At 40.3% G+C, this 27,584-nt stretch overlaps 1 protein-coding gene across 1 annotated transcript; it reads left to right on the plus strand.

Annotated features, from left to right (window-relative positions):
• Window positions 1-283: 283 nt before the first annotated feature.
• On the plus strand, window positions 284-7,442 carry LOC136447532 (sphingosine-1-phosphate transporter MFSD2B-like). Its single transcript, XM_066446542.1, has 5 exons — window positions 284-371; window positions 3,242-3,363; window positions 5,148-5,231; window positions 6,344-6,427; window positions 7,072-7,442. The coding sequence occupies exons 1-5, from the start codon at window positions 338-340 to the stop codon at window positions 7,186-7,188; spliced, it is 441 nt and encodes a 146-aa protein (XP_066302639.1). The 5' UTR covers window positions 284-337; the 3' UTR covers window positions 7,189-7,442.
• Window positions 7,443-27,584: the final 20,142 nt, after the last annotated feature.

Consider the following 27,584-nt stretch of genomic DNA (forward strand, 5'->3'; position numbering starts at 1 on the left):
GTTTAATGAAAAATAATTAAAAAATACTTGAGCAAGACAAATCTCTGATTGTCAGGCGTAAATCCATTATGGAATTTATTTAAATGGGTATAATGATTCATACTAGTACCTGCACATCCTGTCAATAACACATTTTTTCACTATTGACAGGAACATATAAGCCACGGCGTATTCTGAATGGTACATGATCTCTGTGTAAATCTGTTGATATGCTCATCGGATCGCGGAAACAACATTGAAAAGCTAGATGATGTTTTTTTGTTGTTTTTTTAATGTCCAGAGAACCGGCTACCTTGTGGCCGGTGGAAGTGTCTGCGCCTGCTGTGTACTTGCTGTCATGGCGGCTCTTTTAGGAGTCACAGAACGAAAAGGTTTGTGAAGCAATTACATTTATTTTCCCGGATAGGAAAGTTTTATTTGTTGTTGTACACAACCATTTTTTTTTTACCTAGTTGACGTTTCGTTGGAACGTCTATCACTTTCCTCGGGGCAATAGGGCAGGTGTAACAGTAGAATGTTCTCATTGGAGACAAGCATAAGAAGCACTAAAACAACGCCTTGTTCAATCTCAAAAATTCATCTCCACCACACAGCCACAAGGGCAAACTTGATAAACATGTTAAGAAAACAGGCTGTTTTCCAGCTCAAACGACGAGCATAGCTGTCGGAAGTAAATAAAGCTTACCTTTGACCCAGTTTTCGGCTGTATTCATCCGCTCAGGGCAGGTCTGACCTAACAACACAGACATGTTCTTACGCCAACTAAACTGGTGAACTGAACAAATTTTGACCAAATGGGAAAGCGTGTGCCCTACTTGTCCCTTCTGACCAAAAGAGTCTCCAGATTGTGCCAAAATTTCCAAGGAAAAGAAAGGTTTTCAAGGATTTTAAGTTGGCACTTCAAAGCTATTCCCATTTTTGGCCTCCACTGCAGGGGTCCACTGTCTACCCAATACTGACAGCATCAACTTCACACAGCAGCTAGGTGTCGCTGCTGTAGTGTGAAGAACAAAACGCAACTGAGTTTATACTCCCCTAGTATACATCCCCCTTCATCACTTGATGCGGTGAAGTCTGACAGGAGTATGTTTTCTGATCAATATAATACAGCCCCTTAGCCCTTGTCCTGCGGGAATCCTATATATTGGACCTCTATATATACAGAGCCTACATGTGGTTCCTGTCTATGTACGGATTGGTGGTATTTCTCAGCTGAACGCATCACACCGCAGTGAAACGCACTGAATGTGGAAGTAACAATGAATTGAATTGCATTGCGTAAAAACGTCAGCAAGACAAGGAAAATCTACATCAATCATGAACCGTGATGGGGAATGTAAACTCTGTCACGTTTAGGACCGCATTCTCCAGTCGCAACAGCGGCACCTAGCTCCAACAAAAAAAAGGAAATTCAGTCAGTCAGACGTGACCGAAACGTCGGCTAGTCAAAAAATATAGGTTTGTACCAAGAACCTTTGAACAAAGGGAAAAGGGAGCACGTCGCCGGAACGTAAGCAAGAACTTGCGTTTAGGGTCGTGTTCGCGTATTAAAGGTTAATATCTCGCATATAGGTTCATTTAGTTGTGTCCAAAGACATATCTTATGCAACGGCTGTTACTCCGATGCAACGTACGTTGACCAAACACTTCGAAAGAGATTCGGCAGTAAATTGCCGTATACGCATTACGTTCCGGCGACGTGCTGGAAAAGGGTAACTTTTAAAACAAGTCGCGAATTACATTCATTTTCTTGTAAATAATTATTTCTGTTAGGAAGGGACCAACATTCTTATTGTAATGTTAATCAAAGAAACATCATGCAAGTGACATGGCAATAGAAAAGAGAATATGATGTTTCTTGTTGAGAATTGATCCCTTAAACATGATGGATTAAAAACAAGTATATCAAACGAACTAGAAAATGTAGACAGCCTTTATTGAGCGTAGTTTATTTCAAAATAATTTCACCTTGGTTTTAACACTATAGATAAAATTATATCCTTATCACAATAGAATAAAACTTGCAATCGGATCATGGTATACTGCAGGGGACATTATGTTTTGATCATTCATGTGTACTTTCCGACTTTTCCTCTTTTTATTTCTTAATTCTAATCGTAGTATGGAATTTTGTATCGGATGTTAGAACTTCATTTTTGCCTTCGCCGTAGGCAGAAGGGTATATTTTTGGTCGGGATTTGTGGAGTGATGGTGTTGGCAATATAACTTTTGATGCCATGCACGGATGTTGGACATATTTGGTAAGTAAGTTACTGTTGGGGAGATGAAGGTCATGTTCGTAGATGGGTCTGCTGGGGAGGGGTCCTTCGATGCTGCAGTGGACATTTTGTGTTTGTCGGTTTGTTTGTTGGCGGCATAACTCAAGAGAAGTCACATGGTTCGTGATGAAATTTAGTAGGTTGTTGGGGATGAAGAAAACAAAGGTCAAGTTCGAAACAATGGATCTTCTTTGGGGTTCCCACGGTACTACAGTGGGCATTTTTTATCTGAATTTTGGAGGAGGATAAGCAAATCAGGGTTTGGTGGATTTTCATTGTTTAGGACAGGCAGGAACATTTGGCGATTATGCACATAGTGAAATGCATTTTTGGTGACGCCTCAGGGGCGAGCCTAATGGTATAGTATTGTGTGCAGTTTGCAAGAATTCTAGAAATTGCATAGGAATTTGTCCACAGGCATTTGTAGTCTCGAGCCTAATGGTATAGTATTGTGTGCAGTTTGTAAGAATTCTAGAAATTGCATAGGAATTTGTCCACACGCATTTGTAATCTCTGGTATGTTTGGATGTTAGCCCCAATGACCTCAGGTGTTAAAATGTGGGCCATCTATGCCCCCTTTGGTATTCCATTGGTATGTAGGTCATCTAAGCCCCCTGGGGTACAACACTGGCATGTTGTCAAAGTAGGTCATCCAGGCAGCAGTCCAAAGCAGGAGATTATATTCCAACCCCATTGGGGCAAAGTCCAAGGCAGGAAGTTACATTCCAACCTGTTGCTAGAGTTGGAAATTTCTGACAGACAGACAGACACACTCACGCGAACACACATACCACAACAGAACAATACATGCTACCATAGACATCTTCTTTGGATTTCTAGTATGAACAACATCAATTTACAGTGCCATAGACATATTACATTAACAAATCTCCCACAAAAACAACCTTCGCCATGGCAATGTCTGTTTTTTCATTGCCAATCTTGTTTCTGACTGTTTTTAGACACTGTGGTGGATATCAGCACACCAGACGAGCCTGTGTTGAAGACCTTGCGGGTCATGTTCACGTTCAAGCCTTTCCTCTACGCGTCAGGAATATACTTATGCTACGGTATCGCAACAAGCGTAAGTAAACCTTATCTCTTATATATCATACATTTTAAAGTGAACAGCTAGACTTGACTATATGGGTGGTCCCAATTAAGTTTTTCTTTATCACATGTTCTTGATTTCTATGATCAGAATTGTATACTATATAAGTGCACTTTATTTGTAAAGATTCCGTGATCAGCATCTTCACCAATTTTAGAGGTCGGTCTAAAAAATAGCCAAAATTCATGTGTGGGCCCCTGTCCGCTTGTGTATATACTGTAAATGCATTCGCGTGGTTTTTATTTCGCGCTATGGCGAAAATGGAGTGTTTGCGGTGGCCTTAAGATCGCGGCTACGGCAGTGCTAAAATTACAAACTGCTACAGTATTGGACAAAAATGTTCTCGGTGAAACGTTCGCCGCCTAAACCGCGAACATTAAACCACCGCGAACATTTCTGCATTTACAGTATTCCTGTGCGTATGAGTTTCGCATTTTTTTGTGCTTTAGGTTTTTAGGGAAGAATTTGTTTTCTACTATAACGCACCGTTAACGTTGTGCAGTCTGATTATCGAACCAAAGAAGTTACTTCTTCGGCCACAAACTTAACCTAAACCAAACAAAAATGTTAATACGCAACTCATGGGGCTTGATTATACGCATACGTGTGAAGCAGACATGGCAATAATAAACATGGCATCGGCAGGGAAATTTGGGGCACTTTGTTTTCGGTAGCCTCTACCAGGCTCCGCGGATGGCTGGAAAAATAGTAGAAATTGGCCAAATAGAGTAAATAGTATGCTAAGGGAGTCGGCTACGGAGAGAGGGGGTGTAATAACTGTACCCCTGTAGAAAACGTACTCCTCTTTCATGTTTTCCCGTCTAATTTGCCAATTTCTACTCTTTTCATCCGCCTCTGGAGCCTGGTAGAGGGTAGTTGTCGGTCCCGCAGACATATATATATATATATGGTGTTAGTCCAACTTCCGTTTGAAGCTTTCTAAGGGCCCTGTCACACTTGTGCGTATATTCGAGTGCGCATAAGTTCCGCAGTAGCATTTGTTTGGTTTAAGTAAATTTTGCGGGGAGAAAGTTGTTTTCTATTTTGACTCATCGTTGTGCAGTCTGGATATCAAACCAGAAAAATTACTTCTTCGGCTCAACGGTTGGTCAAAGTAGAAAACAACTTCCTCCACGCAAAATTTACTTAAACCAAAAAATCTTACTGCGGAACTCATGCGCACTTGACTATACGCACAAGTGTCATAGGGCCCTATCACTCCTAATTTTATACCGTGGCGAGCTATAGCTGCGTACAAGGGATTTGACAGAGCGCCCGCAAAAACCAAACAAAGAAAACGAATCATTTTACACTTTGTATGCTTTGTTGTCTTTTCAGTCACACTTTCACATTTTGCATGATATTCCAATATTGAAGTCAAGGGTTGAGGCCCGGATATACGTGTGAACTTACGCTAACAAAAATCCAACTTAAGCCTCCCTCTCACTGGACCCGCGGCACGCTAGCGCGTCTCTGCGGCCGATCGAATCGACAAAGCAGTCAACGAATTTCATCGGCAAAAAACGAATCCTGTAAGCTTTGTGTGTTTTGTTTCCTTTTTTGGTCAAACTTGGTCAAGGGTCACACAAATCCAGTTTAGGAGCCAGCGACGCCGCCAGCGTGCCGCGGGTCCAGTGAGATGGGGGCTTTAGGTCGCAGTGATTATGTCGGAGCGTGATCGTCGTGAAGTGGGATGGGGCCTATAAATGAAGATACCCCTACCGTATTTGATGACAACAGATTCCGTATTCTTACAGACTATTCAGCAAGGACTTGCACTTTACATCCAATATTCTCTGAATCTCGGCGACATGGTGGAGATTTACCTTACAGTGGCGACGGTAAGTAGTCTCGTCGTGTGAATTAGCGTTGGGGTTGAATCCTATCCTAGGTGTACGGGTGATGGTTTTTAAAAAAAGCATGCGTCAATGACTACAGCAAATATGTGAGTATATATGAGGAATTATTAGTATCCAGTATTTTTGACAAACATTTAAGCCTTACACATAACATAAAAAAGATTGCTCTGGGGAGCTTTCGAGACGAATTCTCTGTCTCTTCGTCAACCCGGTAATAAAGTCAGATCTCGTCTTGGACAAGTTGGAGTTCTCTTGTCACGTGACTTCATGTTGATTACTAGTATTACGTGACAAGAGACAGTCATATACAAGCTTGAGATAGTGACGCCCCCTGTCCCTGTTTAAGGTACTGCGTTGTCTGCGGATTTGGATCGCCTCCCGAACACCTCTAGAAAACCAGTCGGAGTCCTTATCCAGCACTTTCACATTTTCAAAGTTTTGAAATCCGCTGCATTCCATTATAGGACTCTCAAACATGTGACATAGTTAACTGAGAAAGAGAGGAATGTCGATAGATTATACAAATGAATACCTAATTTACATAATACTATAACTCCTTCTTGGTAAATGATGGAGATTTCATTCTTGCAGCATTTTGAAGTTAAGTAGACAAAGACATAATCAGACAAAAATCATGCAAATGAGGGCCTCATTTACATAGTTTAGGAGGACATGCTATACTAGTAATAGCCTTCTTTGCTAAGAATTTCATACTTTTGACCACTTGTGTTATTTGGGTAGAGAAGCTGATCATCTAACATAATTCATGCAAATGAGATCCTTATATGCATAATAAATGGAAACATTTATGACATGCCAATCGAAAAGGCTAGGATTAGTCGGCAAAGGTACGAGGTCGTGGAACTAGTTTTAATATAACATTAGTAGAAGGGTAGGAAGTGAGTGGGAGGCGGTGTCATCGCAAAGGTCAGAGTTGCTATCAAGTAGAAGACATCACTAAGGGGAACTGTTAGGTAAGCTGATATTCGAAAGGATTTGTCCAGCTCAATGTACAGTGCAATTATGTTCTTTAAATAAGAATTAAATTATAAGAAGTATAAGACATTGACACATTGACACGTTTCTCATTTTAGGCCTCTGTAGTCGTTGGAATACCTATCGTGAAGCTATTGCTGGATAGATTTGGAAGAAAGACCATCTGCGTTGGATCTGCTTTGGTGAGAATTTTGATATGACTATCCTTGTTTCTTTTGCTTAATTACGCTTGTGCATTATTTCGAAAGCGGGGCCCGGCTGGTATTGTTGCTGGAACGAAAAAAATGCCAAGTCACATAAAAATGTTATGCTCATGATTAATTATTTGTAGGTTTTATGTGTTGTCATACTTTTCGTCACCGTTAACTGCTCGGCTTTGGAAATGAGACATTAACACCAAACAGATATGTTGTTTTAGGGAAAGTTGACTAGGGCCAAGAAGTCTTAACATCAGTATTTCTCATTGGTAGATAATGCGCTGTCTACGACTTATCAAAATTTATTGCACTGTTTTAAAATTGTAATTTATTGATTCGCATTTAGCGTTTTAGTGTCTGTATTGTATATATTTGTTATGTGTGAGGTACAATGTCAGCATTTCGAAGTAAAGTAATGTAAATTAAAGTAAACTTAATGAAAGTTAAGTAAAGAACATTATGCAATTGTTTTTAAAGATTTGACTAGCTGATGTCACTGTCTTGCAACGCTAGAAATTTCTTTAGCAACGTCACTCTGTTAGGTGAATAAACATTGGCTGCAGGTTTGATTTTGTACTAACACTAGCACCACATCACATTTTTTTCTAAATCTGAAAATTACTTTCCAGGTGCTAGTGCCTTTACTGGTTGGCTTAATCTTCATCCAGGGATCGCTGGCAGTCAATATTCCTTTTCTGATCGTCTATGGAGTTGCTTCATCTGGATTATTTATGTTACCATGGTAAACAAAAATGAAATATTTTCGAACAAACATAACGGAATTCACATTTCACACACGCCTGGTATAAGCATGTATTAACCATGATTGATTTTGTAATTATTACTACCAATTGTTGAAACGGGTAAAATTGGTGCAAATAAAGTAAACAACGATAGCCCCTCGTATGTTCAAAGTATCCCCTCCTCTATGCCTGAAGGTGAAAAAAATCATATCTGCTATGCACTATATCTGGACTACTCATTTACGGTCTAGCAAACAAGACTCCCGCATAGATGTATAAGAATATTTCCAAATCGTTGGCCAAATGCTGTTAAGCAGGCTCCGACCGTGAGGCGTCGATAGAAACAAGCCATATTCATTAACTCATGATTCGGTTTGTATAGGTGTTATGAAAGTCTATTTCCGTTCAGTCCCAGAACGTATTTTGAATAATTTCTAAACCTCTTGAACGCCAATAGTTCTTCATAACTAGCCTCCTTTATTCTGCTTGAATGGATCTGTGACCCCGATTCTTTGTTAGCTTGGATGACAATGTGAGCCTTAATTTTAGGGAAAACTGTTATGTGACACTTTTTTGTCATTGTTCTTATTTTGTATTATATGACCTTAATAAGCATATAATTGATTTGTTGAGCCGCCGTCCATAGTTAAACTATTATATCACAACTATCAGGTTTTTGTTGAAATCTATTAATGAAACAAATTATTCAATCATGAACGCTACCTTAACCCTATCTAGACCGGGGGGGGGGGGGGGGCTAAAAGTGCCCGCGCCAACATTGACATCGTATAACTGCCAAACGACGTATGGTAGGACAACCAAACTTGGTGACTTTTCCTAAAATTTAGTTGGCAACAATATTATGATAAAAGTATAAGTTTATCAGTTTTCGTGCTGCCATGGCAACGGGTTTCTGAAGAGGCATTTTATGCAAATTTCACTAATTTTGATTTAAACATCGTTGTTTCCAATGTTTTCTTGCTCAGCCACACTAGTTTCCTACATGTATAACATCACATGTGATTTAATGTAACTGTCATGATTCTATATTAATAAATTATGCTAATTTGATGACGTCATCGCTCAAAATCCAAGATGGCGGACAAAATAATTATTTTCGGTATAAACAGGCTTTTTCGCCTTCAAATTCGTCACAAACTGGAATTTTCTTAACCAGAAACATTCAGAATTATGTTTTTAGTCTATTTTGATTGTTATTTGGGATCAAACATGGAAAAAATGTATTTTGAAAAATTTCAAAATGGCCGATCCAAGATGGCGGATCCCAGGGGGTGGTTTACAACACATGACGTCATTCTTCGATGTCATTTTGACGTCAACTCAGTCACCACTGACTTCAAATGTCTTTGCATACCTTTAAATCAATTATACGCACTATTTGGTCTATAACTTATAGATATCATGGGAATTCCCTATTTCGGCAATAAAATCACATCAATGACGTCATAATTACGTCATATTACGTCATAACGTCACCAAAATTACAGAAATCATAAAACTTCACGTGAACATCACTCCCTGCAAATTTGGTGATGATAGAGCATACCGTTCGGAAGTTATGACGGGGGGGGGTCGAAAGAGCCCCCCCCCGTCCAAGAAGTCTAAAAAAATCCCGGTCTAGATAGGGTTAAGTTTGTAGATAGGGTATAGCGTTCATGACCGGATTTCGGGCTCATTCTTAATTGTTGCCCCGTGATCAAGGGTGATGTTGCCTGACGTCTTGGACGAGTTCAAGTTTCAGACGGGGAAAGAGTTGGACACCTACTTCTATGGCGCATACAATACTATCATGATGCTAGGAACAGTCATCGCTGCTTCAGTCATAACGGCGTCACTAGAGTAAGTACATCTAAATGTGCAGGGTGAAGTTTTTGGTAAGTTTTAAAGGCACGTATTGTAGCATTTTGGCGCCAAAACTACTCATGTTCTGAATTAAAAACAAATTCAATTCAGAGTGACATTTGTACCTAATATTCAACATGTTCGCAACATGAAAGCTAGCCGTGCGATGTACCATAGTTTTGGTAGCCTACCGAAATCTCCCTATCAAGACGAATTGGCATGGGAAGTTGCTCATATTATTTTTTTTTTTCAAAGCGTTATCACAACACAACGAAGTCGCATTGAAGCACTGCTAATATCTCTATACAGTGTAAAAAGGTATATATAGCCTCTGGTGTAGAAAATGACCAAAACCGTTGACTTTGAATTTATTTTTATATTTCAATTGATGATTTGTTTAGGTCATTTTAGGTGTTCAGGAATACCGACTTTCAAAACCTATTCAACAATGAGAGATGAAATCATCATTGTGTTTACCACAAACACCCACAGGATGGGTCATTAAAGATGCCAATGTCAGCCCCTGTTTCTAAATTATTGTATCGAGTTGGTGCAAGGTAGAAGTAAGAAGATGTACATAAACCGTGCCTTTAAGTAAAATGAACCGACAAAAAGAAGGGTTTGTAGGACAGTGCCGATGGAAACATATTTTGCATGGAATTTACTATTTCTATTCAAAGCATGGCACAGGAAAGAATTCCATTGTCCTTTTGACCGAATTTTTTTTGCAAAAAACGTTCACCTCCCTTGTAAACTGTAATCAAATCATAAAGCCAAGATTTAATACAATGATAAACTGAAACGTACAAGGAGGAGGGTCTTATAATTTGAAGGAAACTGTGAAAGGGTCATAGAAAATGTTGATCTCAGTATCCTCAACAGCTGTAAATTTTGCCATTATCTATTTTGTTAATTTCCAGCCAAAATCATGTAGATCAAATATCTATAATGTATATATGTATTGAAATTGTACGTCATTCTCTGTAGTTATAACTAAACCTTTAAAACTGTATGTTATTTTCCGTAATTGTAAACAGTAAGGCTGACGGGAATACCACGTATTGCTTTGTTGCAAGCCAACAAGATTGATAGTTTAGGTGATTTTCTTATACGGGTAGAAGTGAAGACGCCGGAACCTTCATGTCTTTTAAAGGATCAGTGGATACAAGACAGGAGCCTGTTCCCAGCCAGAGGCTGTGGGTTTTGCCTTACGAATCGTCATGTCCGTATTTCCCATGGCAAATCTGCTGCTATCTTCTATCTTCGTCTGGAAGCATCCCATCACGGAGACTACCCGTCAACAGACGAAAGCGGCACTACAGGAAACTCGGTGAGAACAATTCTATTGTACTTGTTTGTGTGATTAAACATGCTGATACTTTACTGTGTTTTATTGCTTTCTGTGGTGTTCTAACTTGATGTTACAGTCATAGACTTTTCATAATCACTGCACGAAATGGCCTCGTATCCCGGCGTATACGTACAGGGATTCCTCCGGAAATATTCCATATCCCGGTGCGGATTTAGCGTATCCGTTATAACTAACGGATACGCTAAATCCGCACCGGGATATGGAATATTTCCATATCCCGGTGTGGATTTAGCGTATCCGTTATAACTAACGGAAACGCTAAATCCGCACCGGGATATGGAATATTTCCGGAGGAATCCCTGTACGTATACGCCGGGATACGAGGCCATTTCGTGCTGTGAATGTGAAAACAGACACTTTCTTTTGGGACAGCATAGTGTTATATAACTGTCGATGGTTGGAAGAACGGGAAGTTGAAAAGTGAACATCTTTAGACAACAGATTGTTTATACGAAAGGGGCCTTGAAATTTTATGTTAGACTACAATGCATCACGATTGCGCATGCGCACCTAAAACTGTGAATTAGCTTGTTTTTTTCTTAGTGGCTTACATTGTGTGCCCACTTACCTTTAGATCGACCTATTTCAGGTAACCTATCTAATGCATTGTGCTTCGTTTTACCCGTTCTATCGTGCTCTGCATCACCACTCTTTTCTCGAAAACCTGTCATTCTCTACGTGTTATGTTTACAGATCCCCCAGTTTGCCGACCATGAGTAGCGACGTCGCGACAGAGACACCAAGCAACGACGTCGTCATCAGCACGATTACTTAGAATCTAGTCATTTGATAGGGCTAGAGCAGGATGGACGTGCACTATGTCCCCAAAACAACATTTGATTCAAGAAAAATTCAGCAAAACCCGAAATAATCCTTAAAAAAACATTGGAACATTACGCTGCTTTAGCAGAAAATCTTACTTATTTAAATGTTTATCCTGAGAACTTCCATATAACCATCTGTCAAGGCAATATATAGGTTTTGCCATCATCAATATTTCTGATACCTGATTCTTATGTAAAACAATATTAACACTATCTCCTCTTTTGTCCAAAGAATAAGTTTTGAATTATCTGGCACAAAACTCTGAACAGTCGTTAAAAATGCGCGGGCGGCAAATCTGCGTAAGTTTCGGAGTTTTTTTTCCCGGTTTCACAGCAAATTTGACGCCCACAGCCCAAAGCTAAGATACAATACCCGAAATATTGTGTTATTCTCGTTAAAAAGGGTTGTCATCCCACTTCGTAGTAGACTTGCTTGTATTTTTTTCTTGAAAGAAAAAACATGAAAAATGCATTATTTTCGGCCTTTTTTGCTGATTTGATTTGAAAAATATATTGGGCTGAAAAAAGTAAAGGCAGGACTACCCAACTAGCCGAACGCTATTACAAAGGGTTACCCCTGGTAACTGAATTATATTCAAAATTCAATACAGACTTTCACAAAGCATATTTAGACGTTTACGACTAAACTACATATAAAGGCTTACGCAAAACACTGAAGACTAAAATACAGAGAAAGCATCAATAAAACGTCTAGACAAACAAATAATGCATTTCCGGCTTATAACTACGCCCTGGCCCGAAAACCCTGTCAGATCTGAACTCCGACCTGAAAACGTTATGATAGCCATTTGAAATGTTCGTTTCCGTGGAAGTAAAGTTTTTTGGACATATTTCGCTCCAAAATGGATAGAAATTATGCAAATTGTGATCATTTTTCTGAGGTTAGGGTAGGGTTAGGCTTGGGGCGCTAGGTGGTAAGGGTTCGTGGTAGAAATTTTGTTCCCTTGAAGTGATTTTTTTTTACTTATTTCGGTAAAAAAAATGCATATTTTGACCATGCGCTCTTACCCCTGTCTAGAACCCCAAGATAAACCCGTCCCTTCAATTTAAAAACAATAACTTTACCTAGTAATCACTTGAACCACCTATATATATATATATACATATATGTAATGTATAAACATAATGTATATCATGACACATTTCTTCTTTTATAATACACGAAATACCTTTCAATCGTGGTGTAGATTGATGAATATATACCACAACGAATATTACAAAAATCACGATAGTAAAATCTGCCTCACCTACAATCACTTAATTAGTCAGCTGTGTGTAAGATACGAATTAGCGCACATCCACTACAAATAGAAAAGGGTAGATATAAAAAAGCTGTCAGCTCACAAGAGAATGTGTAAGTTTTGTACAATGAACGCAGTGGAAAATGAAATACATTTTATTCGCCGATGTCCTCTATATGACGCCGAAAGAAACGAATTATATAAAACTGCTAATTCCCTTAGCTTTCACCATTTGACTAACTTACAAAAATCAATCTTACTACTAAAATCGACCTACCCACTTACGATACAAAACGTGAGTCTCTTTATTTTCCACTGCCTTCAAAAAAGAAGTCAAACCCAACCGTAGTCAACCTTAATTAACATATAACTTTCACGGTGGACTAGATAACTATTTCGATTCCCATGTATATCCATGTGCTTGTTTGTCTGCAATTGGCCTTCGGTCATGAACTTTCAATAAAGTCATTATTAACATGAAAGATGGAGAGATCACCGCTGAGAATTAAGTACCTTACTACACAACGATTTGATAGATATATTACAATCTTATGTCTTTTGAGTGCACTTTTAAGAACACGGAGGATAAAAAGCCTAATGCATAATGTATTCATAAGCCTAGGAAACTTCTCCTTAACTCTACACGTCATGAGACTCAAAATGTGTGGTACTTTTATAACTGTTCAGGTCTCAAAACCGACATCCAAATTTCAAACGTATAAACACCTGACATTAGTAATAACTCAAGACATGAAGTAGTCAAAGTCCCGGCACGTGGAAAACGACAGTTGTATATGCGCACAGTGATCCAAATCCAAAAGTAGCTGCAGTAATAACACAATCTAAAAGCAGTAATTCACTCCCTTGGGGGATTAAACAACAGTCCTATCAATAACAATCTTTGCAACGAGGTACAACGCATAGAATGATGCCTCCACTCCCAATAATCCAATTAGACACCGCAAGCTGTAGGGGATTGTAAAAGGCGCAAGGCTGTTTACAAGTGAGGGGTCTTAACCTGTCACCTAAGACACAATGCACATCACTTGAAATGCGCTCTCAGGTGGCTTGAAGAGAGCAGAACACAGTATTTCTTTTATAGGGATCCACATGGTTAAGAACCCCAAAACAACAAGACGCTTCGACGCCTCGGAATTTATGGTAGGGTGCACAAGAAAGTAAACGTTCACAAAAATCGAACATGGTTGAATTCAGGGTACGGTGTACAAAATTTGCAAAAATTAACTAAAAGTTGCCGACTCGTTCTCCTTTTTAAATGGCGCTTTATGAAGAACTACTAAAATGCCGTTGCACAACTGAAAGGCAGATGTACAACAATGCGCATTTATTATCCATCTTTTAGTGACTCCGTTGTCAGTTATGTTGATGTCGCGTCAGAAAACGATGCCAAGCTTTTGTTATAATATGCCTCACTGTCTTGGCAACCATACGCCTTGTCCTCTAACCGATAAGAAACAAAAGCATTCCAACACCCATGAATTACTTTTCTTTGCGATACTTATCTGTCAGAATAAGTAAAGCCTAACGTTTAACACTACTTAATCTCCGTTGTCTTCTAATCATCAAAATATCCACTAAACATTTGTTGTCAGAAAGGAGCTATTTCGAAGCAACATATCGTTGGACTACTAGCGTCATGGTATTCTTAATCCAGTAGCACAATGGCTACACTTACTCGATTGAAAAAAAAAACATGGTATTTATATGGAGTAAAGCTCCGATTATCGGTTTCGTAAACTTGTTGAGTAGTTGCTTAGCAGTGTACTGAGTCTCTGATATAAACAGAACGGACAATCCATTATTAATTCAGTCAGAAATAGGCAACGTCACATTTGCCAGGCTGTGCGGTCAACAATGTAAAACGCTGTTATAGTGTTGTTAACATTATCGTTGTTGTTATTGGGTGGGCCGACTACTCTCTCTTCGCAGTCAGGGGCTGAATCGCGAGGAGCTTACAATTGGCGGCACTAAATTGCAAGGATCTGGAGCGGCTGCCATTCAGCGCTATCTCAGGTGACTTTAACGCGGCGGTTAGGTCCGGCCATAGGACTGTAAGCTCGTTAACCACTCACGCCGGGAAGAACACCTACTCTTATCGATAAGTGTGGTGGGTTCTTTAACGTCAATAACGAGCTCAAGGTGTGGATCTCCCCAAACACAGGTCCTCAATTTAACGCCCTTCGCGAGGAAGAATCTCATTCGTGTACTCTAGGTAAGCATCTGTATTTCAGTGTGTATAGCTTGATTTTCATTTCATTGCGCTATTGCTAATCGTAATCCTAAATATGGTATACTTTGTTTCTATATAGTTTTACTTGAAAAACAATGCGGTGAAATACAAAACAAAGATAGGGTGGTGATCCACCAACACAGTCACATTGCTTGATGAAACAATCAACTCATCATAGTTTGATTCAATTGATGTTGTTCAGACAAAAGCATTTCTACAAACTAATAGTTCCCACTGCCGTTCAATAACCAAGTTATAAAAGAAATTATGTTTTCTGCCGGCGCCATTTGAAATGTTATTTGTGTAGGCTTCTAAAGGTTTCATGCTTTTTCATGTCATTAACTTTGCTATGTTGTGATATATTGTGTTGCATTTTGATACGCTATTCTATGACATGTTTGGCTATGCTATGCTGTGTTGTGCTGTGCGATGTCGTGCTGTGTTTGACTACTAGTTGGTAACAAAACTAAAGGTCAACTCATTTTTTAGTACATAATGTTTTACATAGATTATCGTGTACATGTTCACAGTAAAATGGCCACCGAAGCTTGGGTAACAACCCCGCTGAGCATACGGGAGAAGGTTTTCTATGGAGTGGGGTCGCTGGCCTTCGTTCTACCAAACAACATCCTGAATTTCTACTTCAACTACTTCATGCTGTTGGTGGCTCAGGTTAGTAAACCAGATAAGTAGTTATCGACATATCCTGTATCTCAAATATCTAAAAAACGGTCAAAAACTTTCAAGTTCCTCTTCACTGCCCCCTGCACGCAGTGGCACGAAAATCACCTGCCACAGCTGTGTACCGTCTGGTGAAACGACCCCTCTCTACCAACGTCCTCCTCAACGGGTTTCCAAGCAAATTTCAAATAAAAGTCTTTCTGACTCCTTTGACAAATATAGTACATTCTGTCAACAAACCGATTCTTGGCACTTCCAGCTGTACGTCCACGCCTTTGCTATCAAAATACCTTTTACATCGTAGTGTGTGGACAAATATATTATGGACATAAACAGTTCACACCATTTCTCTACATGATCTCTGATCCCCTAACGCACATATGAAATATGTTGGGGTGTTAGTTGGTTTGTTTCAAGTCCTTCGCTATTACCGGGCGGCAGTAATCTGAAAGCCCGGTTGGAAATATGGGCCGTCAGAAAAAAAACCAATGCTTATCAGCACTGGGTCCGGTAAGCACATTTAATTCGGTCCTTCGAGATTAGTTACCAGCCTACAAAGAAGCGGCTTAACCATTGTTTCTAGTATATAGGGAAACATAAAGAATAGGGGCTTATCTATATATAACCAGATCATAGTAGCTCTAGGGGTCTCCGATTTTTAAAAAAACATACAGTAGTTTGAATGTTTTGCCAGGAAATAAGATTATTAAAAAAAAGAAATGGTCCGGGATTATTTTATCACTATTTAGTCAATTTTGTAATGATATTAGCCCCTCTAGTTTTCATTATTCTGTGTTAATGTCATTTGTTGTTCGTTCCCACGCAAGTTGGAGAAGCTGATGCCCTTGTTTACTGTTCCTAGGTCCCACCCAGCATGTTGCTGGTACTTGGGACGCTGACGAAAGCAGTGGACGTCGTAGCCAACCTCGTCGTCATCCCCTTTGTCGGACGAAAGGAAACCAAATGGGGCAAATTAAAACCATGGGAAGTTCTGAGAGAAACTCACAATGCAACCAGAGTCCCACGACCTCAAACCTCCGCCAAATGATGATTCATGTTTGTTCGTTTGTTTGTTTATTTAATTTTATTTCACAAGGGGAAATTTTGTCACCAGCAGGCGGTTTTCAAAGAGCCCTTGGGGGAAAACCCCGAACAAATTTGTTTACATAAAATTCAATAAAGGTTACAAAATAACAAAACAAGGTTGCAAGAAGTAACAAAAACAATGTGCGAACTACGAACTGACATAAAACCGGAGAAACTAGATAACAAACATAATGTCATATAACCAAATAAATGCCTTAACGTAATGTACTAATAACAAACATGCTTAAATATGGATTTGAATTTGCAAATCAATGTTGACATCATGTGAAATCATATCAAAAAAATATATATTTATATATTTAAGAGATAATAGAAATCCAAACACAATTGAGTTCTCTTGTATACATAATTTCAAAAGCACTGATAGATCCTGCATCCCTTACTTGCGATAGTGAGTTCCACAGAACCGCGCTAGAGAAGGAAAACGATCTATTCTTATTCTGTAGTCGTGCTTTAGGTAGTTTACATTGCTATGCATCCCTTACATTGACGTATCATAAATGCTTCTTCTTGGTCGTCTATTGAATAAATCGTATCAGTCAATCATCTTTGCCACTTTGATAACATCAGTTGGTCAAAGTATGAGTCTTATCTTAACAAATATGGCCATGCTAGCATTGCCTCAGAAATTATGCAAATGATTTGCACAATCTGTTTTTAACGATGGTCACCTAATCTCTTAACTTCTAAATGCCGGAAGTAGTTCTTTATTTGCATAATTTATGTCTATCGATGTTTCTCTCTTTCTCAGTTACATTTGTTTGAATAGTCCTATCATGGAACGGATAAATACAGATTGCTAAATAATAAATTAATTAGCACTTGATTTGGTCAATCATCATGTAAGATATCTATTTACCAAAAATCACGACAACCCATCAACCCCTTCTTGAGTTATTCTCTTTAAAAGTTTCAAACAAAATCGGCCCCTGCAGTTCCGAGAAAAGCTGCAATTGTGGCATTATGAGACACGTCCAACATTACGTCATTCAAGAGGGCTTCCACAGCCAAAGATAGGTACTCATTGTCAACCTCCATGTTGGTGTCCCTACGACCACACGTGAAAACGCTTTGAATATATTGTTGTTGTTTCCTCAACAGGATTCTTGGCGGGAGTGTGATTGCCATCCCGACATACCTACTGATGTGGGTGGTTCCTGACACTACAGCGGGCGGGAAACTTGCATACTACCTCGCCATCTACACCGTGAAGTCTTTATCCGTCACGGTAATGAGATTCAGTTCCCAAGATTCAAAGTGTTACCGTTATTCTTGGTTGGTCCTTGATTCATTTTGGTGTCTCCGAAACAAACATGAGGAACGTAAAACACATGTATAGACTATCAGCTGTAAATACTGTGTTTGTGAAATTCACAGAAAGATGACTTAGTTCTTCATTTTTCCGGCACTTCTACAATGAAGATAGAAACATCGGCGAAAATTTGGTGTGATTAGATAACGATCCCATGTGACTGCCACACGATATTGAGAAGCTTGATATCCTGTCATTGGCTTATTTTTTTCTTTGCCACCAGGCACTTACGCTGAGTCTACGAACACTTATCATGTACATGAGTGATGACAGTGGGGAGAGGGATTCTGCAGTAGGATACAGTGAGTACTTACCAAACTGTTTAAGGTCATGTTCTCAAGGTGGTCATTTTAGGAATATGTATATATACCGTTACATAACCTATTTACGTGCAGTAGTAGTTAACGTCCAGTTTGGGTCATGTCCACGGTGTATTATGCCAAAGTATTTTCTCATGAGAAACAAAGAACGTCATAAGTATTGTCCTTAGCCATCTATCTCTTGAAACAAAACATTTAAAAAGGTTTACGTCCAGCGACATAACGGAATAAACTCCTGAAGCAGTAACGGCAAGTTGCACGGAAGCGTCGTGCATGACGCATTTCATATGTAATTTGACACCGCGCCTTTCATCATGTTTTTCTAACTTACACGATAGCTAGTATCTTTTAAAAGTAGCTTATGTTAAACCTTTCTTTGATATGCAGACAATCCAGACGGAGAAAAACTTGCAGACCATGCCTTTTCTTGTTAGAAGAGCTGATATTTCTACCCATGGGTTTAACATTTGGCTCTGACCGCGCGGTTTTAGGATAAATAACGTTTTGAATAAATCAGACGTCAACTGGTGAGGTTACGTTACATGTAATATCAGCATTGTCAATGAACTAATTAATAAGTCGAGAAACTGTAAATATTACACGGACACGTGAGGTCTTCTTACGGCTTGGGTCGGGGGAAATATTTTTTTACCATTCCTCTTATGTTGAAATGTAAACATGCTTAAAATACAAGGAAAAAAACACGTTAGTTACTATCGTCACAGGAGTTGCATTTGAAACTGGCGGGATAGTAGTGGGCATGGGCATGCAGGGACTCATCGTAGGGTCATTTGGAGGTTCTCTCTCGACTTCAGCTTGCGCTAACATCACCGTTAGTAACAGCAGTGGTGTCGACGTGGACACGGACATTCTACAGGCACAGGTATGTATTTACAGGTACCATTGATCCGTAAATTATTTGGTATCAAAGTTCTTGAAATACAACTTACTTGGTAGCCCTCCTACTTTTGTCTCCAAGAGACTAAGGAGAAAATCTGGAGCAGGAAATCTACTGCAGTCATCCATGGTAAGTGGGCATACAAGCTTAGTCAGACTTGGGGTCGTATTTATTTCACTACAGCACCACCTAACGGCGAAAAGAAGCAACTTCAGTCAGTCTGGCGATGAATAATGGAAATTTCATACTTGTGATATCCATGTGATTAACCGTTAGCCAAAATGTTGCATTGCGTAACTCGATACTTTGCCGAACGCGCGTAGCAACGGGAAATACTACCCTAGCAACAGACAACCGTGTTAGAAATTCAATCTCTAGGACAGAACTTTGTTCTTGTTTCAAGAACCTCCATCTTGGTATAAAAAATTATTCTTGGTGTTATGAATTCAATCTTGGGAACAGAAAATTCTTGTTTAAGAACCTCCAACTTAGCACAATTAACTAATTCTAATTGTAAGAAATCAAGTCTTGAGGACAGAAAGATATTCCTGGTTCTGTAATCTCAAACTAAATACGAGAATGCCATTGTATGTGTAAGAAATTCAGAAATGTTAGAAATGAATTCTGACTACAAGAACAATGTTATAGACGTATTGATCAATTAGCTGGAAGACTAAAATTAGCACAAAAATATACAGTTTTCTTCCTCCTTGTCCAGAGAACCGGTTACCTAGTGGCCGCCGGAAGTGTCTGCGCCTGTTGCGTACTTGCCGCCATGTCGGCTCTTTTAGGGGTCACAGAACGAAAAGGTTTGTAAAACAATTACATTTTGTATTCTCTTTGATAAAAAAGTTATTTGTACACAACCAAGAAGTTTCACCTAGTTGAAATTTCGTTAGAACGTCTATCACCTTCCTCAGGGCAATACTGACAGCATCTACTTCGCACTACAGTGCTGCTGCAGTGTGAAGAATGCGCTTCAAAACGTGACGGAGTTTATATCCTCCTTCATCCTCCTTCTTCACTTCATGTGATAGAATTTAGCTGGAGTATATTTTCTGATCAAGGCAGCCACCTTAATCCTACTGGTCTGGATAAAAAAAAACCTACACCAATCATGAACCGTGATTTGGGGGATGTAAACTTAGTCTCGTTTAAGCCGGCGTCACAATTCATGCGAGCATCGGCCGATTTTGTAGATCGCCGGAAGCTCGCCGAATTTCAAATTCGCCCGAGCGTCGACCGTATTTTCACTAAAAACCTGCCCCGTCACAAATTGAACAGAGCTCGGGCGACGTCCGTCGAACGCTAATAATCATAAATCCCACATAAGACGGTACCATCTCTTGGACATGGGCGAAGTCAGAATCAAATGGCCTGGTAACAATCTCAAATTTGGACCAACTTTACTTTCTGAGTTGTGGCAAATCTGTAGGGCACAAGTGAAGTAGGTGGGCACACTGAAAATAATCACATAAAGAGGAATTTTGTTATAGACCAATCAAAATACAAGTGCAGGAGCCACAAAGTCAACAGATCAGTCGTTTAACCCCGATTCAAAAATTTTCACCAAATAGAAATCGACCGAAGCTCGGGCGAACGCCGTCCGAGCTTCGACCGACCGTTGACAAGCCTATCGACGCCCTGCCGACGCCTGGGCGTGCCTCGGCAGACAAACATAGATCTATAATGACTCAGTGGACGTTCAACTAGTCATTTTGTGGAGAAAAAACTCAGGAAGTGAAGTCAAAGCTCAAAAGTCAAGCCCCAGTTCATTGATATACAAATTGAAACATCCAAACCAATACCAAAATGGAAACAAGAAGCATTGTCTTCGGTGTCAACATTTTATTTATAATTTTTTTTTTTAATGAAAATTTAACTTGGCATTGAATTGTCTTTCATTAGAAAAGTTTGGCAGCATTCTTCGACAAGTTGAAATTAGTATTAGTTAATATTGCAGTATCATTTATCATCTTATGTTATAAACCAAACTGTCGTTTCCTTTTATCTATAAACAACAAGGAGTTCGGCCGAGGCCCGTCCAAGCTCCCATCAACACCTGCACAACGCTCGCCCAAAGCACGCTTTACTTTTCATGAGTCGGCCGGAACACTGACGACGGTCGTCCGATTATTGTTCAAGGCCCGTGCGAGGCTCGCACGAGGCCGAAGAGTTCGGGCGACCTCCGACCGACCAAAAATCGGGTCTAAAATCCTCGGATGCCCGCCCGAATATTGGCCGAGCGCTGGGCGTTGCTCGGGCGAGCTACGGGCAAACTGTTGACGAGCTGTGCGAGTTCAAAAATCGTCGCCGAGGCCTCGCTGAATTTAAGCGCAGCTTCCAGTGACACGCGAACGTCGGCCGAGCTCCGAAAATTCGCCAGAAGCCCGTAGAATCGACAGGACGTCGGTCGTACTTCGCCCGAAAATCGCCATTTGGAGCTCGCCGACAAGTCGGCCGAGCTAATTTCTTGATTTGTGACGGGGGCTTTAGGACTGCATTCCCCATGTTGCAGCAGTGACACCTAGCTGTAATGAGGAGTAAATTCAGCCGGTGTTGCCCTGAGCATGGTGACTGACGGTCATACCCCCAAATGTAAACGTTGGCTAGTCAGAATCTGGCTGTGTGCAAAGAACGTTATTTCTAACCTAATGAAACTATTCGAGAATAACATTCATTCATTTGCAAATATTCCTCACCTGTTATCAAGGTGCCATCATTCTAAATGGAATGTCGCCCTTAAAAAGATCGTGCATGTGACATGGCAATAAAAATGAGAATATAGTTTTATTTGTTGAAAGTTTACCTGTGAAACAAGATACTTGTGACCATGTACTAAAGCAAAAAGATATCAAACGCATTAGAATACACAGACAGGCTTAAATGTTGAGCATAGTTTATTTCAAAGCTAGATTTCCACGGCCTCATACCTTCGCCAAAGAATGCTAACATTTTCGAGTGACGTATCATTAATGTTTCTCTTTAGGTATGCAAAAAAGGTCCTCATTTAAAGTATATCAGTTGATCATCTTCCCTACGCAAATGACACAAGTTGTTCAAAGTATGAAAGTTGCATAATTGGCATCAATATTCCTCTTTCACATATTTGACAATTTAGCAGATTTGCAAACGTTCCTTATTAATTATGCAACTTGATCATAATTTATATAGTTAGCATCTGATTATGTAATAATCAATGAAGCTATCTACATACCAAAAACCATGACGATCGGTCAACTCCCTCTTGTGTACATGTTATTCTTTTTCAAAGTTCGAAACAAAAGTGGCTCCTGAGTTCCAAAAAGCCGCTAGGGGGCCCAAATCCAGTCAACGTACTCTCCCTTTCAAGACCTATCTACCATGAAAGTATATCCAGAACACGAGATATCAGAAACAGAAATTTTGCTGCAGTATTATAGCAAGCAGCTAGGAGGCCCAAAATTTTGAGGTCTCAAGAAGACCTACCAACATACAAAGTATCAACTTCTATCAAGTCATTCAGGTGTTCTTAAGTTATCGTGTTGCCCGTTGACAGACGGAAGGAAGGACACACTCACGAAGGCTGACCCCAAAGTTACGTTGCGCAGTAGAGTGCAGAAAATTTGAATATCGTTATAGTCCCTACTTAACCCTCAAACACCCGAGTGGGGTCATTATTGACCCCAGGCGTGGATTTTGACGTGCTATTTGAACATGATTGATCTGAAAAAAATTCCTTCCGTGACTTTGTCAGTAGACATCTTTCCTAACCTCTCAGAATTTTCTAGGGAGATGGGCACAATATTGTTGACGTTATATAAGAAAGTCTGTGATGAGTCCGCTGGGTACATTTTTGACCCCAGCAAAAATACATGTAATGTGTTGTTTTTGAGACCTACCCTCTGTAACCCCTCAACTACGTACTGTATGACCACCAAATTTTCAGAGGATGATGCACATGTGAATTAGTATTACCATGACAAATTTCGTGTCTAAATGACGTAATATGACGTCATTATGACGCAATTTTATGGGATTCCATCCGCCATCTTGGATTTTGACGGATGACGTCATCAAATCAGCATAAAATATCAATGTTGAATCATAAAAGTTACAATGGATTACATAAGAAGATAATGTAAGAAAGTGCATTTGGCGTACCAACAAAGCCTCGAAACGTCATTGTTTGAACTGAAACTAGCAGATACTGTAAAATATGCCTGTCGAAAACCCGTTGCCATGGCAACACGAAAAACGATGTACTTACTTTATCAATTTGAAATTTTTGTTAAGGACATTTTATGAAAAGCCACCAAGTTTGGTGGCTCTCGCGTAAGCCGTTCCTTAGCGATGCAACATGAAATTTGGCGTGGGCTTCAAAAATCCTTTCCCGGTCTGAATAGGAATAGTTCAAGAAGTGGTCCTTCTGATCTTTTTGCATAAATTATGATAATGAACGGGAATTATTCATACCTAAAGATGCCAAAACATTCCTCTTACATTGATGAAGCAATGTATGGATAACAATCAGCGAAAAAAGTGAAAAGGGAGATTTTACTGAACAAAACATTTTGGGGTCATTTTTGACCCCGCTCAGTCATTTTAGTCGCAAAAATAGGTTCGGGTGTTTGAGGGTTAAAATCTTTAAAACCTTTCTTTTCCTTAAAATGTGTTGCCTAATCTTCAGACTTTTTGGTTAGAAGGAACAGGTAGGGTCTTAGCTTTCCTATTTCATCGAAATCTGTTTAGTTTGCCATTCTAGTTGGCGTAAGGATAGATGTGAGTTGCTGTGTCATGCGGAGGGATAAATCAGAAATCTGGGGTCTAATAATTAGGGTTTCTTTGAAACTGGCAGCTGTCCTCGGAGTTTGAGCTGTACAACCTTCTATTTTTCTTTGCATGGTTATCAGGTAGACTCTTGTGACTTTCCAGTGCAGAAAAGCTTTAGGATTGAAGTTTGGGTTAGTACTTTTATGAAGCCTTGTTTCAGTGTTTCTTGAGATGCTTTCCTATGGGCAGCCATACCTTAGTTTGGGGTCAGCCCGAAACATAACCTTCTTGGCGAATATTTTTGCAATACATAGAATGATATCCCTGTCACAATAGCATATTACTTGCAATATAGACAATCAGATTATGTTATATTGCGGGGATATTATGTTTTGATAATTCGTGTGTACTCTCCAAGATTTTGATCTGTTTTCTTAATTACAACGGTAGAATGTCGTTGAAGAGATTCATCAGTCACGTATAATTAGTTACTAGAATTTTCTTCAATTAGTGACATATCTTAAAGGTAACAAACACGTACCTCCAAATTTTCGACGTTCACTGTACGTCTTGTTCACGGAGTGACCTAGTGTCGTGAGAACACGAGACTTGTGTAGATCTTCCGGCCTCCCCCGCCTCCTTAAGGATTTTCTGCTCCGGAAGATCTACGCAAGACTCGTGGACTTCTTTTGGATGTTAAAAGTTGTGTTTTCTGACTTTTTTGCAGACACTGTGGTAGACATCAGCACACCTAACGAGCCTGTGTTGAAGACCTTGCGGGTCATGTTTACGTTCAAGCCTTTCCTCTACGCGTCAGGGATATTCATATGTTACGATACCGCAACAAGCGTAAGTAAACCTTATCTGTACCTCCCGAGTACTATTCCCAGTGGAATGCCCTACCTGGCACGGTTGTGACGGCTCCCACTGTTGAGTCGTTCCGTGCCAGGCTGGAGGCCTGCCCGCCTTAGTCTGGGACCTCACCCCCCCCCCTACTTTGCCCCTGATGGGGCAATATGGGGATATCTAAATGCAGATTCAGATCTGTTAGAACCATACATTTCTAAAGCAAACAACAAAGCTTGGCTATATGAGTGGTCCGCAAAACGTAGTGCCCCAATTTTTCATTAATCATGTTTTTTTTAAAGATTATTATTAGAATTGATATTACATCAGAGCAAATCTTGTTTTATAACCTTTTACAATCATGACACCTCATTTGTAATGATCCCGCGATCAGCATCGTGAGCATTTTATAGATGGGTATAAAAAAGGCCGAAATTTCCCTGACAATGTTAAACACAGCGATGGCAGGGAACTTTTAGGCACTTAGTTTTTAGGTCCGCTAAGAAATTAATCGTGTTCGTCCAAAAGATATATGATCATATTATTATTATTAAGTATTAATATGTCATTTTAAGAGTAATACACAAGATTTACCATGATGTAGAAAACAATGAAGTTTACAGAATAGCAAAGGGATATAATCGATTAAAGTCAATTTTGGTTTGTATTCTTCCCTATTTATCTGGTCGCTTTAATGGTTTACAAATGGCAATTGTTGAATTGACAAACTGGGCATATACTGCCACGACGACCCAATTGTGGTATCGTTGTTGAAATTCTAGACCATTACTAGAATATTGTTTGCTATTTTGAATTCGAAGTAGGCGGCGTTCACTTTTTCTACCGAGGGATTTGAAGGAGCACCCAACAAAATCCATACATTGAAAATGATGATGATGATGATGATGATGATGATGATGATGATGATGATGACAGGTTTATTCAGTAGACAAACAGATCATGGCAGCCCTGAGGCTGAATTAACAGGCTTGTTCACAATATCAATAATCAAATTTACAATACAGTTCACAATATCAATAATAAAATTTACAATACATTTCATTGTTACCATTATGATAACAATTACAAATTTCTTCGGATTTAAAATCTTAATGTCATATTCTCTTACTAGTCAGTGCTGTTTAGCAGAGTTACCATGTAGTAAATGGGGCTCTTAGTGAATCTGGCGGTATTTGCTTTAAAAGTCTGCAGCCGGTTACACGACCGAGTCTTTCTGCCGGAAATCGCCTCGCGGCACGGTGGGAGGCAGTCTCGGAAGATCGGGGATCTCAGTAGGGAGCGAGCATAACTTCTGCATAGTTCTAGTCGTCTTTGGGCCAGTGGTGTAAGGGAGAGTTCTGTCAGGGCTGAGCTGTAGCAGGTGTGGTTCTGTCTCAAGATGATCTTACACGCCCTCTTCTGCACTGTCTCAATTGACTTAGATTCAGCCACAGTAAATCCCGGATTCCACACTTGGCATGCATATTCTAATACCGGACGCACGAAGCCGATATGAACAAGTACAAGGTCATCGGTAGTAAGGCCATGCTTGGACAATGTTCTTAACATATAGAGACGTTTGCTGCCCTTCCCAACAATCATCTCGACGTGCTTGGTCCACTTAAGGTTGCTCTGTAGTATGAGGCCCAGGATGCGCGCATATTCTACAACCTCCAGCTGAGTGGGACCCACTGTGATGACAGGTGGGGGTGGTGGATGCTTCATGAAACAGAACAAAAGCATTTTACATTTGGACGGGTTCAAAGTCATATGGTTTTCATCGGCCCATCTGGCTAAGCCGTCGATGTCATCTTGGATGGTGGGCACTCTAAGAACATGTCGTGGTTCTAATAACGACAAGTCGTCGACATACTTGAAGGTATCTGCTGTCGTGTTGTCAACAGGTACCGCGTCGTTAACAAGAACTAGAAAGACCAACGGCCCTAGCTTTGTACCCTGTGGCACTCCGCACGTTAGTGTTTGCCATTCTGACACTTCACCTTGGTATCTGACTCGCTGTCGTCGTTCCGAGAGAAAACTAATGATCCAAGGTATGACAGATGGGCGGACTCCAAGTTCAATCAGTTTGTTGACGGCAGTGTGGTGATGGACTGAGTCAAAGGCTCGTGTAAAATCCGTAAGGACTAGCGTCGACAGGTGGCTACGTTTGTCTGCTGTTTCCAGGATCTTGTGCGTCGGAAACGTCAAGTAGTGTGGAGTCGAGCGGCCTCGCAGTGACCCATATTGTCGCGGGTCTACACGGGGAAGTATATCCTTGAGACACCACTCAGTTATGATGCCTTCACACACCTTGGCAAACACTGATGTTAAAGAGATAGGTCTCAACTTTGACAGACTTGGTGGCATCTCCTTGGGGACCGGGATGACATCCGCGTCCTTCCAAACGTCGGGTACAACACCTTCACAGAGCGAAGTGTTCATTATATCGCACAGTGGTTGGCACAGTTCAAAAGCGAACTCCCGGACGATCCTTGGGGAAATATTATCGCTGCCAGTGGCCTTTCCGATCTTCACCTTCTTGAGTCTATACCACATGTCCCAGGAAGAGACAAAAGGTGGAGGGGCTGGGGCAGGCAGGTACGCTGGGAGATCTTGGAGCTGCAAAGGGGCGTGCTGCTGTGATGCCGCTGCCAAGTGGACATTGATGGCGCTCGCTACAGCCTTGGGCGATGATGACGGTACGCCAGGTACTTCAACACAGAGCTGTCCTTTGCTGCAATTGGTTATATCTTTGATGGCATTGTACCACTTTCTGGGATCTGTCGTTTTGAGGTGCTCTATTTTGTGTCTGTAAAAGGCTTTCTTCGACGACTGGATGTTTTTAGAGATTTTGTTCCGAAGATGTTTCCACTTTGGGCGATTTCCCTCCGCAAAGGCCCGTTGTCGGTCT

This window comes from Branchiostoma lanceolatum, chromosome 13 (genome assembly GCF_035083965.1).
Source record: "Branchiostoma lanceolatum isolate klBraLanc5 chromosome 13, klBraLanc5.hap2, whole genome shotgun sequence".
In the NCBI taxonomy this organism is placed as follows: domain Eukaryota; kingdom Metazoa; phylum Chordata; class Leptocardii; order Amphioxiformes; family Branchiostomatidae; genus Branchiostoma; species Branchiostoma lanceolatum.